The following is a 14,767-nucleotide window of genomic DNA, read 5'->3' as shown; positions in this document are numbered from 1 at the left end:
GGCAAAGTAGGGATCCATTTCAAGGCACAATTATGAGGATTTTCCTTGAAAAATCCATCTCAATCATCACTTACGACCCACTAGAAGTGTGTTGCAGTGTCTGTATCTGCAGAGACTATGCATTATGTATTTTGCCTGGCTGATGATGTGATCGGAGTTGTCTGCTGAAATCTCCTGTCTGGACACAAAACTATTCAGTTGTAGCTAGCAGGACTGAAGATCTGTAAACTCGCTGGCTAATTAGATGTCTCTGAAACGGGAAGGAGGAGCTGATGTTGAATGTTGACAACTCTAACTCATTGTTCCGGTAATTTAACTAGATGATTATTTAAAGCTGTCCCAGGTTATGTGGGCGCTATAATGACCACTGTCAACACTTGTCTTGCTATGATTATTATCTCCTGGTGTTCGGAGCAGACAGACAGGTAGTTGACTCGTAAATGAACAAGGGGAATTCTCCCAGAAGAGAGAAAATAGACCTTAATAGGAGTCCCTTGGCCTTAGGTGTGTGTGTTTGTCTTTGACGTGAAAATGTTTGACAACTTCTTTGTTCACCCAAGGATATTCTGCTAATCCTGTGATGTGAAAAAAGCTGCCCGGAGTCTGTCCAAAGGTTGAATATAATTGCATACCTGAACCTCTAAAGCTCATTAATGAACTCAAAATGTCATCTTTACATTTCTGTGTTTTTCCCAGGAGTCAGACTGTTTTCCTCTCTGCCTCCTGGCAGTACCTTTACATTTAAAGGAAAAGTTGTACATTTGGGGAAATACACTAATTTGATTTCTCAGAATTTAATGCAGAAATCTTCAACAAATGCTTTTGTTTTGTTTATTCTTTACATCCCCACTTTGATGATATTGACGAAAATGTCAAACAATTAATTATAACCTACTGAACCTGTCTTGTACTGTTCTCTCAAAAGTAAATTTGACATCAGACAATTATAATACTAATATCCGGCACAGTTCCAGTGTAATGAAGCTGTGAAGCTAAAACACATTTAATTATAAGCACATAATCGCTCACATTTCAATGCAGAACCAGCAGACACTTGACTGAAAACCCAACGACCCACAGGAACCCTCAGGCCCCTCAGGAATGTCTGCACCAAAAAGTTGCTAGTAACCCCGAGCTTTGTAGCCTGTCCAGATGTTGACACAGCTTTTCCTCACCACATGCACTCTCCAAGTTAACTGCACCTCATAAAATAACGAGTCCAGAGCTGAAATAAACTGCTGAAGTGATCATAAAATGTTGGATGAAAACTGTGAGGTGATGCAATGTTTGGTTAAATGAGTCCCAAACTAGACAAAAAAGAGAATGTTTGAGCACATAAAGTAGCAACAGATAACTAAATTCAGCTCTAATCCCCAGGAATAATGTATTATCTGAGCGCTGCTTGTTCCCTACACCTAACTTATCAAATCTCTGCAGGGTTTAGGTAACACAATGACAGCACAGCCACACATACGTACAGACAGGCATGTTGTAAGCTTGTGTCTGAGTGCAACAGAGCGGGCTGCCTCTCTCATCCAAAGGCATTAGTGCTTTCATCCATCATTATGAAGAAACAGACCGCGATGTGCGCTTTGATTCTCTGCTCAGGACGCGCACAGCCCCGGTTTGTGCACACAGAGCCAAAACTGAGACAGGTCTTGTCTCTGTATCTTATGAGCTGCTTATGAAAAGACATGATGCACATGTCAGCAAAGGAGTGGGAACAAAGGCTTGAGCTGCTGAGGCATAGTTAACATGCAAGCGTTTTTTACTGTCAGGGTATAACCACAGAGCAGCCAGACTGAGACAGATAGAGCTCTGAATGAAGAAAAGACTGCGCTCCTGCACTAATTAATCTCACAGGGGTTCAAACGTGGATTTAAAAGCTCATTGCGGACGTTGTTAAGACTTCCTAAGATTAACAGGTAACATAAATTAGTAGGTGACAACATACACATGCTTTTTATCGAGACATTGTCCACTTCTAAATGATGATTTACTTCCACTTTAGAGCAAAACTGTCATTGTTTTCCTCTTCAATAAGTGTACAGGTGTTTGCAAACACTTTCTCTCTGTGTGCTTCAGATTTGATTAAAACTCAGCACTACACTGACATCTGCTGGTCAGATGTTACACCTGTACATAAAAGCAGACTTTGCTTTACAAAAGTAAAAAAGAAGCGCTCCCACTAAAGCAAAGATGTCACCGAGAACAATGTCACTTATTTCAGAACGACGGTTCAATTTTCCCCACAGAATTTCAATGTGGAAAACAATAATGCAAAAGAATAAATCACAAGCTAAGAGTGCAGAATATTGCTACCTCAGCACAAGTTTCAAGGCTTATTACTAAACTTATACTGCACTGCAGCAAAAAAATCCTATAAATATATTTTTCTGATTACTCTTGAAATGTTCCATTGTGTTACAGCAGGGCTGGTTGAGATTTAATGTTGTATTCTCCGCAGCATTGCAGTTCTATTGCAGCATAAGAAAGTGATTTAAATATGTACGGTTTTAAATAAAAACAAACAGAGCAGAAAAAACATTATCATCATCATTGTGACTTTTATGAATGTAGGAATTACTGTAGTGTGAAGTCACAGTCTAGAGCACATTTTATCTACAGCAACACAGCGTGCAATAACAAAATTCACAAAAGTAATTCTTTCTTTAGCTTCATCATTTCAAATATGGATTTCTATGTAAATTGCATTATTTCTCATCCTATAATCTTGCAGAAATGACTGCTGCTGAGAACTTACTTACTCGCTGTGATGCTCTAATAAACTTACTGTGTGATGTATTACTGCAGCTAATTTGATATATTGTGTGTGATATTTTGAGGACATAATTAGGACATTTTGCTGTAGAGTTTTAAAAATTAAACCTCTGCTGTGAACGCAGCAATAATGTAATATCTTAAGGAAAGTTTGCAAGTCTTGCATCATTGATCTCTTCTCACAAAAGTGGTTTTTACTTCAATTGTTGACAGCTTTTACATTCACAGATGTGTTTCCTGGGTAAAATGTGTTTTTTAAAGATTTTATAATCAGCCACAAAAGCTTTTCTACAACCAGCAGAGAGTCTACCTGAACAACAACAGCAACCACAGCTGGAAAAACCATTAAAAGAGCATCAAAGCCAAATAAGAAAGACTGCGTCACAGATGCAGAGACATTACAGCAATTTAGGACCAAAATAACCCAAAAGCAGGAACTGAAAACCCACAATGAGGACTTTTTGACATGGCATTGCAGGGATGCCATTAGGGCTTGTTATTCTAAAAATGAAAAGCTAAATTTGACTGAGTCTGTAATGTCATGCAGTCCACCTGAGTACAGACGAGGAGCTGCTCCAGCAATAAATAAAACACTGTTCATTGTATTACTGATATATCAAAGCTTGCCAACTGATTATGAGGGCACTATGAACAGTGAGATTGTATAATTTCCAGATAACAATCTCTTATATCAGCTGTGCCATATGATTTATTATTTATCAGTGATGTAATGGAACAAACAGAGAATTCAGGGAATAAATATTTAACTAGATAAATAGATTTGATGTGACCAGAAGCTATAAACATTTTTTTCCCCTCCAAAGTCAAGTCATGAAATTCAAATTAAATTATCTTTAGCACACAAGACACACCCAGCAAAGTACTTTCTGCACTGGAGTAGTTTGAAAAATGAATCCAGGGTTAGTTTAAACTAGAGGTTGGGGATAAAATCGATACAGCATAGTATCGATATATTTTTTTTTTTTGCATGGAAATTATATATCAATCCATGGCTGCCAAGTATCGATATTTAGTGTTCCACTTCTCACTTTTGGGAATATATTACAAGAAAAAGAGTCTAAATTATCAGGAAAAAAAGTCTAAATTACCAGAAAAAAAGTCTAAATTACCAGAAAAAAAAATACAAGAAAAAAAATCAAAATTACAAGAAAAAATGTCCAAATTACCTAAAAAAAAAGTAAAAATTACCTGAAAAAAAAAGCCAAAATTACAAGAAAAAAAGCCAAAATTACCAGAAAAAAGTCTAAATTATAAGAAAAAGTCTAAATTACGATTTTTTTTTTAAATTATAAAATAATAAATTATAAAATTATTATCTTATTTGACAAAACAATTCTTGACTGAATTGAATTTTTTGGACACAATATGCATTTCAACATTTAAATCACAATATATTGTATCGCAATACTCACCACATCACAAAATGCTTAAAATCACAATAATACCGTTTTGTGACTCAAGTATTGGGATAAAATCGTATGGGGAGCCTCTGATGATTCACCCCTTTAATTTAAACTTTATTTAACTTTACATATCAGCCTTTTATTGACAGAGACTCTAAACTCATGTGCCTTTTGTTACGCAGAATAACACGTGCAGCACCTGCATTTATGACCCAGAATGTTTGAACCTTTGTTCTCCTTCATTAGTCTAATCTTGTTATATTTTTACCTTTCATGTCTTTGACGTGATGTTCCTTATCTAATCTTCTCCCTCTCATATTCATATTATCAAAACATATTCTCCGGTGCAGCTGGAGAAAAAGGAACAGAAAGGTTACGCACAAAATTTGAGAACTGGGGTAAATAGCGCTGACTGTAGGAGGAAACCACTGCAGCAATGATGAATAGTTTTGAAATACACAAAACTATGTGAGTTTATTTTGTGTTTCTGAGGTAAGGTTTGAACTGGGTAATACGTTGAATCTACACCTGGGAGAAAAAAGTTAAAGGCATATTCTACAATAAGTAGAATTTCTCTGATGCGGTTAGTGAACACTACATTTAACTTCTCTCCCCCCCAGTTTAACAACCAGAGAAGTGCTCGCCATCCGACCTCGGTCCTTACTGGAACAAGCTTTGTTTGTGCAGTGTTTTGCATGCAATATTTGCATCTTTTCTGCAATTGTCACAACTTCCTGTTTGATTTATGCTCATGATCTGACGCAGCACTCACACCCTGCACACATTGGCTGGCTTTAAAGTTGAGAAACACAAAAGGTCACACTGAAGAGGAACTGAAAAAGGCAGATAACAGCAGCTAATAAAGACGCTGACACAGCAATTTAGCTGAACTCAGAGTGACTCCGGTATGTTTTTATGGCTATGTTTTTACCAATATGTGAATATAATTTAAAGGATATAAAAAAAACTCTTGGATTAATCATTAACCAGCTGTCGGTGTTCTGTCTGAGGCAAAGGTGTGTCTTTATCACACGGATGGCTGCTATAAATACTTGTAGCATCCTTAGAACAGAGTGGAAAACAGTTGCAAGCGAGGAGTTTATTTTCTGCAAAGTGACAATGCTTTTCTCTGTGGGACTGAGCTTTGTGGTGCTGCTGTCAGCCACGGTAGCTGCTGCAAAGGAGAGGTGGGTTTCATTCATAAAATTACAACTGACAGAAGGAAAAAACAAGGCTGGGAATGTTGTGAAGAAACAGAATGATTGATCAGCATTTTTATTGTATATATAAGCTCATGTGTCTCATGTGTTTTGATGTGTGCAACAGAGTGGGGTATGACTACAACAAATACCATCAGATGGAGGAGGTGAGAAGGCCCTCATACTGATCTCACACGTTTTACTTTAACGGATCAGTGCACACAGACACTGTGATGCATAATGTTTGTTTTACAACCTGCAGATCAGCGGCTGGATGGCTCAGATGGAGAAAGAATACCCTGATATTGTGACTATCGTGGAATACGGACAGACCTATGAGAAGAGGGTTATTAGCTTGCTCAAGGTAATCTGATTTTTGCAGGGAGAGTTCACGTCCAGAATCCAAAATACATACAGTCATGGAAAAAATGATCAGACAACCCTTGTTTTCTTCAACATCTTGTTCATTTTAATGCCTGGTACAACTAAAGGTACATTTGTTTGGATAAATATAATAATAACAACAATTAAAGCTCAGAAGAGTTTAATTTAAGAGCTGACATCTGGACATTTTCCATGTTTTTTCTTGATAAAAACCAAAATCACGATCAAGAAAACCATGGAAAATGTCTAGATTACCAGGCATTAAAATGAACAAGAATTGAAGAAAACAAGGGTCTAATAATTTTTTCCTTGACTGTATTTTCTCTCTGAAGATCATCTGTGATCATCTGTCTTTGTGATAAAATAGAAATAGATGGTACTCCGCTTGTTTGCTCAACGCCCCAAAAAATATCTGTGAAAAACTAAACAGAGGTGTCTCTTTCCAGTTATTATGACCCGCTTACTTAAGATAATCCAGAGAATTTGTGATGAGCAGTTTCATGTCGGCACTATTTTCTGTTGTGACAGTACAATAGTTAAACATTAACGGCATTAATAGAAATAAGATAAAAGAAAATGATGGTTTATTTTGTCAGGTTTACCCATTTCAATTACTTACAAAATGTAGTAATTCTAACATAAACCAAAAAAGTGCCATTTATGTAATTAAATCAAATAACACTGTGATTAAAACGATAAGAAATATACAGTAGCATCTCAATAAATTAGATTATGATGAAAAGTCCATTTCCAGTAGTTCAAGTCAATTAACCCAAACCAAGTATTGAGTCATATAGATGGACAAACTTTTCAGAGGCCAACATTTCCATATTAAACATACTTTTTAAAAAATGGTCTTTGTAATACTTAATTTATTTTGAGACACTGACTTTTAGATCTTCATTAAATGTAAGCCATACTAATTATAATTAGAAGAAATTAAATAAATTAAGACATGAAATGTTTCATTCTGTGTGTAATGGATCTGTATAATGTGTTATTTCCACTTTTTGAATGGAATTACTGACATATATAAACTTTTCTAGGATATTCTAATTTATTGAAATGCACCAGTATGTCTCTATAATAGAGTAACTTACATTGATAAAGTTTATGTAATTCTGTGTATTAAACATGTGTTTTTGTAACTTGCTTGGTCACATTGACCCATTTTCAGAGATTCAAAAATCCGAAAAAAATAGTTTAAAATATTTTTTCAGGATGAAACTTCTTCCCCTTGGCTTAATAAGTGTAATCATCATATAAAATGAAAATTGTTCATTTCACATATTTATGTGTTATGTTTATATTACATAGATACTGAAGAGGTGACTTGTGTTAATTTATAAACTTACTCAACATAAGAAAAAAATTAAAAAAGTAAAATATTTTTTTCAATAACTCAATGTGATGTAAAACTATGATATATTATATGTAGGTCTTTCCAATGTACTTTTAAAAAAAGTTTTGATGTGCATTTATTATGAAAAACGAGAGAATTCTCCTCATTGAACCTGATCTGAGGTGAAGAACACAGTTGCACAAAATATTGATTGAAATGGTTAGTAATGGAGTTAATCATGAAATATAAACGATGTTAATAATTCGTACATGAAACTGCCTTCAACAAGGAGTGGTGATTATCTTGATAAACCGGTTAATGATTTCTGGAAAGAGACATTGCTGTTGAGTTTAAAATCTGTTTTTTATGGCTCGTCAATCAGCAAAAGCGGAATACCGTCCAGTTAGATAATATGTAATAAATAACACTACAGGTAAGTATGCCTGTCACGATAATAACTATATCGACTTATCGTTTGATATATAAAAATGGACACAATAGTTTTTTCTGGACTCAATATATTGACTTTTTGTGCTTTTTTGTGTTGTGTTTAAAGTAATGCTGCAAATGTTTGACAGGCAGCACTAATTGGCAAAAAAAACTATATTTCCCAAGCTTATCATTCCAGCTGTTTATGTTATTTTAATAATAAAATAATATAATAAATAAGGTTTATCTCATTGCAATGTTTTGTTAACAGAGCCTGAAAGTCTATTTAAGTTGTTTTGGTTGTAATGTATTTATTTATGTTTTATTTATCTAGGATATTTTAATATTTCTTTTCCACATTTCAATTCCAATGTTTAATATTCTAGAGATTTAAAAATCCATTGCTGTAGAAAAGGATGAATTTATTATGCTCTAATATTGTTATAAAACTAAAACATTGATACAACGATACTATCGTTTATCGTGATAGTTTCTGGGAAAATATATCGTCCTAAAAAATGTTTTATTGCTACAGACCTACAGGTAAGACAGAAAATGTGTATTTTTGTATTTGAGTATTTTGATGTTTAGTGTGTTTTTGTGATAACAATCTATGTGATTTTGTCTTCCAGATTGGTGTGAATACTGGAGCGAAGAAGAAGGCGATCTGGATGGACTGTGGGATCCACGCCAGGGAGTGGATCGCCCCGGCCTTCTGCCAGTACTTTGTCAAAGAAGTAAGAGTCATTTAAAACAACAAACTAACAAAGATTGTTTTATTTTATTGAGTTTCCAAACCTTTTTTATTTAGCTTTGGTGATTGAATCATGTCTGAAGTGGACCACATGTCCCCCATATCTTCCATTATATCAATGTTTTGTCAATTCAGATTCTGCAAGCCTACAAAACAGACCCGAAGATGCAACAAATGATGAAAAACATGGACTTCTACGTCACGCCTGTGCTCAACGTGGATGGCTACCTCTTCTCCTGGAGCGACGTCAGTGCTGATGTTTGATAGATTTTATTTTTTATTACATCTCTAGGGTTTCTGCCTGTCTGAGCCTCTCGGGCCACAGATGAGTAGCGTATGAGAGAATGCATCCATTAAAGCGATGATGGTTGGGTTAGGATGACCTCCAATTCAATCAGTGAATAAATTGAATCCTGGTGCTCAATATGACCCAAGTACAAAATTATCTCATTTCCAAGACAATGAGTGGAACATTGACATTAAAGAGCAATCCAAGGCTGCGTTGAAGTATGTACAAGTGCCCGTTTTATTATTGGAACAAAAAGCTGATTAAACTGTGACTGAACATTTTGTCCTGTAGGATCGACTGTGGAGGAAGAACAGGTCACCGGGTCCTTCAGCCGGCTGCTACGGCACCGACCTCAACCGCAACTTTGACGCCAACTGGGGCAGTGAGTCTTGTTTATGGTTCTCCATCTCCTTATTAACACAGCCTGTAGCTTTGATGGCCATCCTACAATTCCCACGATGACCGTACCATCCGTCATTAGACCCCCAGTTTGTAACACAGGTTTTCTGTGATATATTTGAAGTCGAGATTAATCCTGATGATGTCAAAGTGATTTCTTAGATTGATAAAAGTCGTCCAGAGCCACAGAAAACACACGAATGACACCCAATCAATCTGTTGTGTTGAATTTGAACACATCTTTGATTTTGCTGGACTCAGTGTCCCTTGGTGATCTTTAAATTAATGGTTTTATTGGTTAATTCTTGTCCAGACCTTTGAAAGTTTGCAGTGTTATTTCAACAACTTCCCGACACGATATCGTGACGCACAATTTCTACATTTTATCTTGTTTTTTTCCTTTTTTTTCTTGTAATGTTGGCTTTATTTCTTTTAATTTTGACTTTTTTTCTTGTTATTTTGACTTTTCTTGTTACTTTCACTTTTTTCTTGTAATTTTGACATTTTCTCTTGTGATTTTGACTTTTTTCTGGTAATTTTGACTTTTTTTCTTGTAATTTTGACTTTTTTCTGATAGTTTAGACTTTTTTTGTAATTTTTCGTTTTTTTAAAGATAATTTTGACTTTTGCGGCATTATTTCAGAAGTATTGACAACTTCCCTACACGATATCTTGACGCACATGGTCACATGTAGGGTTGCAAAGGGGCGGAAAATTTCCGGTAAATTTCCGGTAAATTTCCATGGGAAGTTAAGCTTGGGAATTTTGGAAATATTCCATATTGGAAGCTTTCCATGGGAATAATGGGAATTAATGGGAATTTAGGAGAACTAATTGGGAATATATTATATACAAGCATAAATATAAGCAGAAGTCATAAGAAAACACCCATACAAAATGTTTTCAACAGATATTTCAACAGATTTATTTGTAAGTAGAGTAGAACACGTTCTAATTACTTGTTTCATGGATGAACAAAAACAGGAGTGTTGGGTTCAATATCACCCATCCCCTAACCCCACTCATTCAAAAATGCACCCCCCCCCCCCATCCAAAAATCTCCACAAAGTCCCATTCAAAATGTTAAATGAAAAATGCCACTCTTCCTCCAAAACGTTCCATTAAACATGCAAATCTTCCTTCAAGCAATCCTCTGCATTTTTGCTCAGTCAATAGACTCTTCCTGCTCCTCATCAACATCCAACAACATGTCCCCTTCCTCAACATCCAACTCTGAGTCTTCCTCTTCAGTGTCACTTTCCAGCCTTGTTGAGGATGGCTCTGTGTCAGGCTCAAAGAGCCTTAGGTTTGCGCGAATGCCAACCAGCTTTTCCACTCTCACATTTGTGAGCCTGTTGCAAACCTTTGTGTGGGTGTTGCCAAACAGTGACCAGTTGCGCTCGGAGGCAGCTGATGATGGTGGGATTTGGAGGATGATGGAGGCTACAGGTGCAAGGGCCTCAGATTCACATAGTCCCTTCCACCACGTGGCTGCAGATATGTCTTCTGTACATGTGATGGAGGCATGCACAGTGCCAGTAGGGTGTGTGGTCTCAATAGCCATGCAGTAAGCAGTGTGCTCTGTGCATGTGATTGAGGAATAGCATGGATATTCAAGTGTATTTGAATGGCATCTGTTTGTTTTAGTCAAGATTATGCTAAAATATACTTTCCTCAACTATATTTAAGTTCCCTAAGAAGAGCCAACCTTCAATTTTGAAAATTCCCAGTTTATTCCCGTTAATTCCCATTAATTCCCGTTAATTCCCATTAATTCCCGTTAATTCCCTTAAATTCCCATGGAAAGTTTCCATCTTTGAAAATTCCGGGAATTTTGCAACCCTAGTCACATGATCTCCAGCATATTCATAACAGTGATACCGCTACGGGCTCTGGAAAAAATACTGACGGAACGCTAAATATCAATACTTGCCGGTCATGAATCGATATAATATTACCACGCAAAATATATCGATACTATGCTGTAATGCAAGATCTGCTCTTTTTGCATTCAGAAAAACAAGCATTTCTACATCATGATGTAGTTATTTCGGCCAACTTGTGATCCGTGTAATACAATAAAATCACAAGAAAGGCATGACCAGAGGCAGAAAGGCATGCAAGTAGACAACATCACTGTAGTCCAAAACACTTTAGAAAGTAGCCTGCACAAGTTGTTTCTGAGCTAATATGTTGAAAAAAAGCCCCTATTTCGAAGCTTTGAACATGTAAAATGGTGAACTCTTGTTATGTGAAGCTGTCGACTACATTTGATTAAAGTTATTCCATTTCTTTGCTGCTTCCTCAGCGCTCGGGGTGTCAAACAACTGCAGCTCCCAAATCTACCCGGGAGCCCAACCTGTGTCCGAGCCTGAGGCCCAAGCCGTAACTTATTTCGTGGGAAGCAGGAAGGACGAGTTCCTGTGTTTCCTCACCATCCACTCCTACGGCCAGCTGCTCCTGGTTCCCTATGGACACCCCAACTTCACCGCCAGCAACTACAAAGAGCTGGTCTGTACACCTACACACTTATGAGTATGAGCATGCAAACACATAAAAAAAAGTGTATGTGTACATTTATAGCCTGATTATCAGTGCATGTGTTGTTATTACATTGCATTTGAATGCATTAGGACTTCACACAGTATATACAAACCACACACATGACATGTCATTAACTGAGGACACTGTGCAGCATTGAGAGTGAGAGACGGACGGCTGGATGCTGATAGGAGGGAGGCTGGTGCAGGTAATAACCCACCGGAGCCACAATCCACAGAGAATTATGCAAAACAGGATTATGTCCACTCGTCTCTCCGGCTTCAGTGTGACTGAAGCACGATTGACTGGTGCCTGCAAGATTTGCAAAAAACACACTTCCAGTGGTTGCACCTTGGTTCAAACGCTTTGGACACTCAAATAAGATTTAGCCACAGAGCCAAACAATGTGCTTTCCTACTCTGTGTGTAGAGTTGTTGTAGCCTAAAATTGAATAAAGAATAAAAGGGAATAAATTGAATTTTAGTCATTTGGCAAAAACAAAATGCACCTTCTGAGTGATTACATTTCAAGGACAAAAAAACACATTAAACGGTGAAATCCTCATGGTGGTAATCCTGGAAAGAAACTGTAAATTGCACTTGTTCTCTCGACATATTCCACCGTTCTGACTCACACTCCCCCAACGCCGTGCTGGTGCTGCTTTTCAGAGATAACGTCACTTTCACATGTCTGTGAAAGCTGAGCAGAAATCTCTGCTCATTTTACAGGCCAAAGCACACAGTCATGTGTGAACTCCTGTCATTAATACTGCTGAAAATAAAATCTCCTGCCTTGGAAATCTGCTTCCAGGAGCCTCAGTGGTTCTTCGTTAAAAGTGTCGTCACGTTCAGTTTCAACAGGGCTGCTCGAAATATACTTCTTTTCCTAATAGTTCTCATTTGTTGCCACTATTTTTACTGTTTGAACTCCTAATTAGTCATGGACGTATGTGCGTGTTCATTCATTAGCGTGAAATCATATTACAGGAAAGTGCATTTATGGGCTATCATAGTTTAAGTATTTTAATTGAGTATTTCATTAATTTTTTAAATCATTTTGATAGCATTATATCTATTTAATTTACTTTAAAATAGACATTCCTTTACGTACCACTAGAGCAGGGGTTGGCAACCTTTACTAACAAAACAGCCACTGTCGACCAAAATAAGAGAAAAACAGTTGTAATGGAGCCTCAAACCTTATTTTTTAGCTTTAGAATGAGAATAAAACAGCCTACTAAGTCTAAAAAAAAATTCTGCAACAACTTATTTTAGTTATACATGGAAATGGACTTCAGAAAGCGTACCCTAATGTTATGACCCTTTATACACCATAATAGGTTACAATAACAACTAAATAATTAGTTCATTAAGTCATTTTTTAAAGATTTTTTTGACCAGAACAACTTAAGCTGCATCTCAAATTAATTAATCTTCAGGTTCTCAGCTTTCAGATGATGTCACCACTTCTATGTGGCATTTATTGTTGACCTGCTATCTCCCCCTAAACATCCACTGCCAACAACCACCAATTCTAAAAAAAAAAAAAAAAAAAAAAAAGGTCTTTGAATGGTAAGAGGTCATAACTTTTGACTTTGTATGACTCCTAAAGAAATATTTTTGATTTCTGCTCATAAACAGCTCTTCTGTAAACTGTCTATAATTTCATTAAATCGCATATAATAAATGACTGCATGACATAATGTCTGGTTCCTCAGATGGATGTGGGTCGGGCTGCATCAGACGCCATTAAGAAAGTCCACGGGAAGCACTACACCGTAGGAACCTCGCCGGACGTGTTGTGTAAGTCAGATTCATCCCTGCTAGTCCCAGCTTCATTGTTCGTCGTGCTCAAAGAATCAAACAGCTAGACATGCACCCTCTCTCTACAGACGCCAACTCCGGCTCCTCCAGAGACTGGGCCCACATGTTGGGGATCCCCCTGACCTACACCTTTGAGCTGAGAGACAATGGGACGTATGGCTTTAAGCTCCCTGAGGATCAGATCCAGCCGACCTGTGAGGAGGCCTACAGCGGCGCCCTGCACATCATCAGCTACGCCCACGACAAGACCTTCAACGGCGCCGCGGCCGCCTCGGCCACCCTGCTGACCGTGCTGTTGGCGGTGTGTGTCACCGGCAGCAGCGTCATGTGAGGAGGAGAAAACTGCACCTGAGCTGCCCCGCTTTCACTTACAATCATCCTGTATGTAAATATACAGCTGCATCTCAATAAATTAGAATATCATAGAAAAGTTTATTTATGTCTACTTCAATTCAAAAAGTGGAAATAACACATTATATAGATCCATTAGACACAGAATGAAACATTTCATGTCTTAATTTATTTTAATTATAATGATTATGGCTTACATTTATTGAAAATTCAGTGAATTCAAAAATTTGAATATTACAAATATTAATTTTAAAAAGTATGCTTAATATGGAAATGTTGGCCTCTTAAAAGTATGTCCATCTACAGTCATGGAAAAAATGATTAGACCACCCTTGTTTTCTTCAATTTCTTGTTCATTTTAATGCCTGGTACAACTAAAGGTACATTTGTTTGGACAAATATAATGACAACAACAAAAAATAGCCAATAAGAGTTTAATTTAAGAGCTGATATCTAGACATTTTCATGGTTCTCTTGAAGATGATTTTGGTTATTATCAAGAAAACCATGAAAATGTCTAGATATCAGCTCTTAAATTAAACTCGTATCGGCTATTATCAGCTAGCTTTGTTGTTATCATATTTGTCCAAACAAATGTACCTTTTAGTTGTACCAGGCATCAAAATAAAAAATAAAGTGAAGAAAAAGGGTGGTCTAATATTTTTTCCCATGACTGTATATGCACTCAATACTTGGTAATATTTGACTTACTATTTAAGTATTTACTACTATTTGAACTACTGGAAATGGACTTTTTCATCATTCTAATGTATTGAGATGCACCTGTGTATATATACATGTCACTAATAAGTACTTCAGGGTTTAAGTGAGTTCCAGAAACTGTTCCTGTTTTTCTGTCTGCATTTTAAGCTGATTTTTTTGTTGATGAATTATGGTTTTTGGTATGGAAATGTATCTGTTGATAAATAATAATGCAACTGTGGTTCAACCTATCATAAAACTGTTTTAAAGTGTATTTGAATGATCTGAAATGTTTATATTTGTTAATCTATTGCAGGTAGTAGCTATGTTTTTTATTATCTGGCGCTAA

At 36.6% G+C, this 14,767-nt stretch overlaps 1 protein-coding gene across 1 annotated transcript; it reads left to right on the top strand.

Annotated features, from left to right (window-relative positions):
• The first annotated feature begins 4,119 nt into the window (after positions 1-4,119).
• Positions 4,120-14,044, top strand: LOC131962830 (carboxypeptidase O-like). Its single transcript, XM_059327919.1, has 9 exons — positions 4,120-5,392; positions 5,532-5,571; positions 5,667-5,768; positions 8,192-8,296; positions 8,449-8,559; positions 8,894-8,984; positions 11,310-11,512; positions 13,260-13,344; positions 13,434-14,044. The coding sequence occupies exons 1-9, from the start codon at positions 5,121-5,123 to the stop codon at positions 13,694-13,696; spliced, it is 1,272 nt and encodes a 423-aa protein (XP_059183902.1). The 5' UTR covers positions 4,120-5,120; the 3' UTR covers positions 13,697-14,044.
• Positions 14,045-14,767: the final 723 nt, after the last annotated feature.

Source organism: Centropristis striata, chromosome 24 (genome assembly GCF_030273125.1).
Source record: "Centropristis striata isolate RG_2023a ecotype Rhode Island chromosome 24, C.striata_1.0, whole genome shotgun sequence".
Lineage (NCBI taxonomy): Eukaryota > Metazoa > Chordata > Actinopteri > Perciformes > Serranidae > Centropristis > Centropristis striata.
The sequence above is the reverse complement of the archived record's forward strand: the minus strand, read 5'-3'. Positions and strand labels throughout refer to the sequence as shown.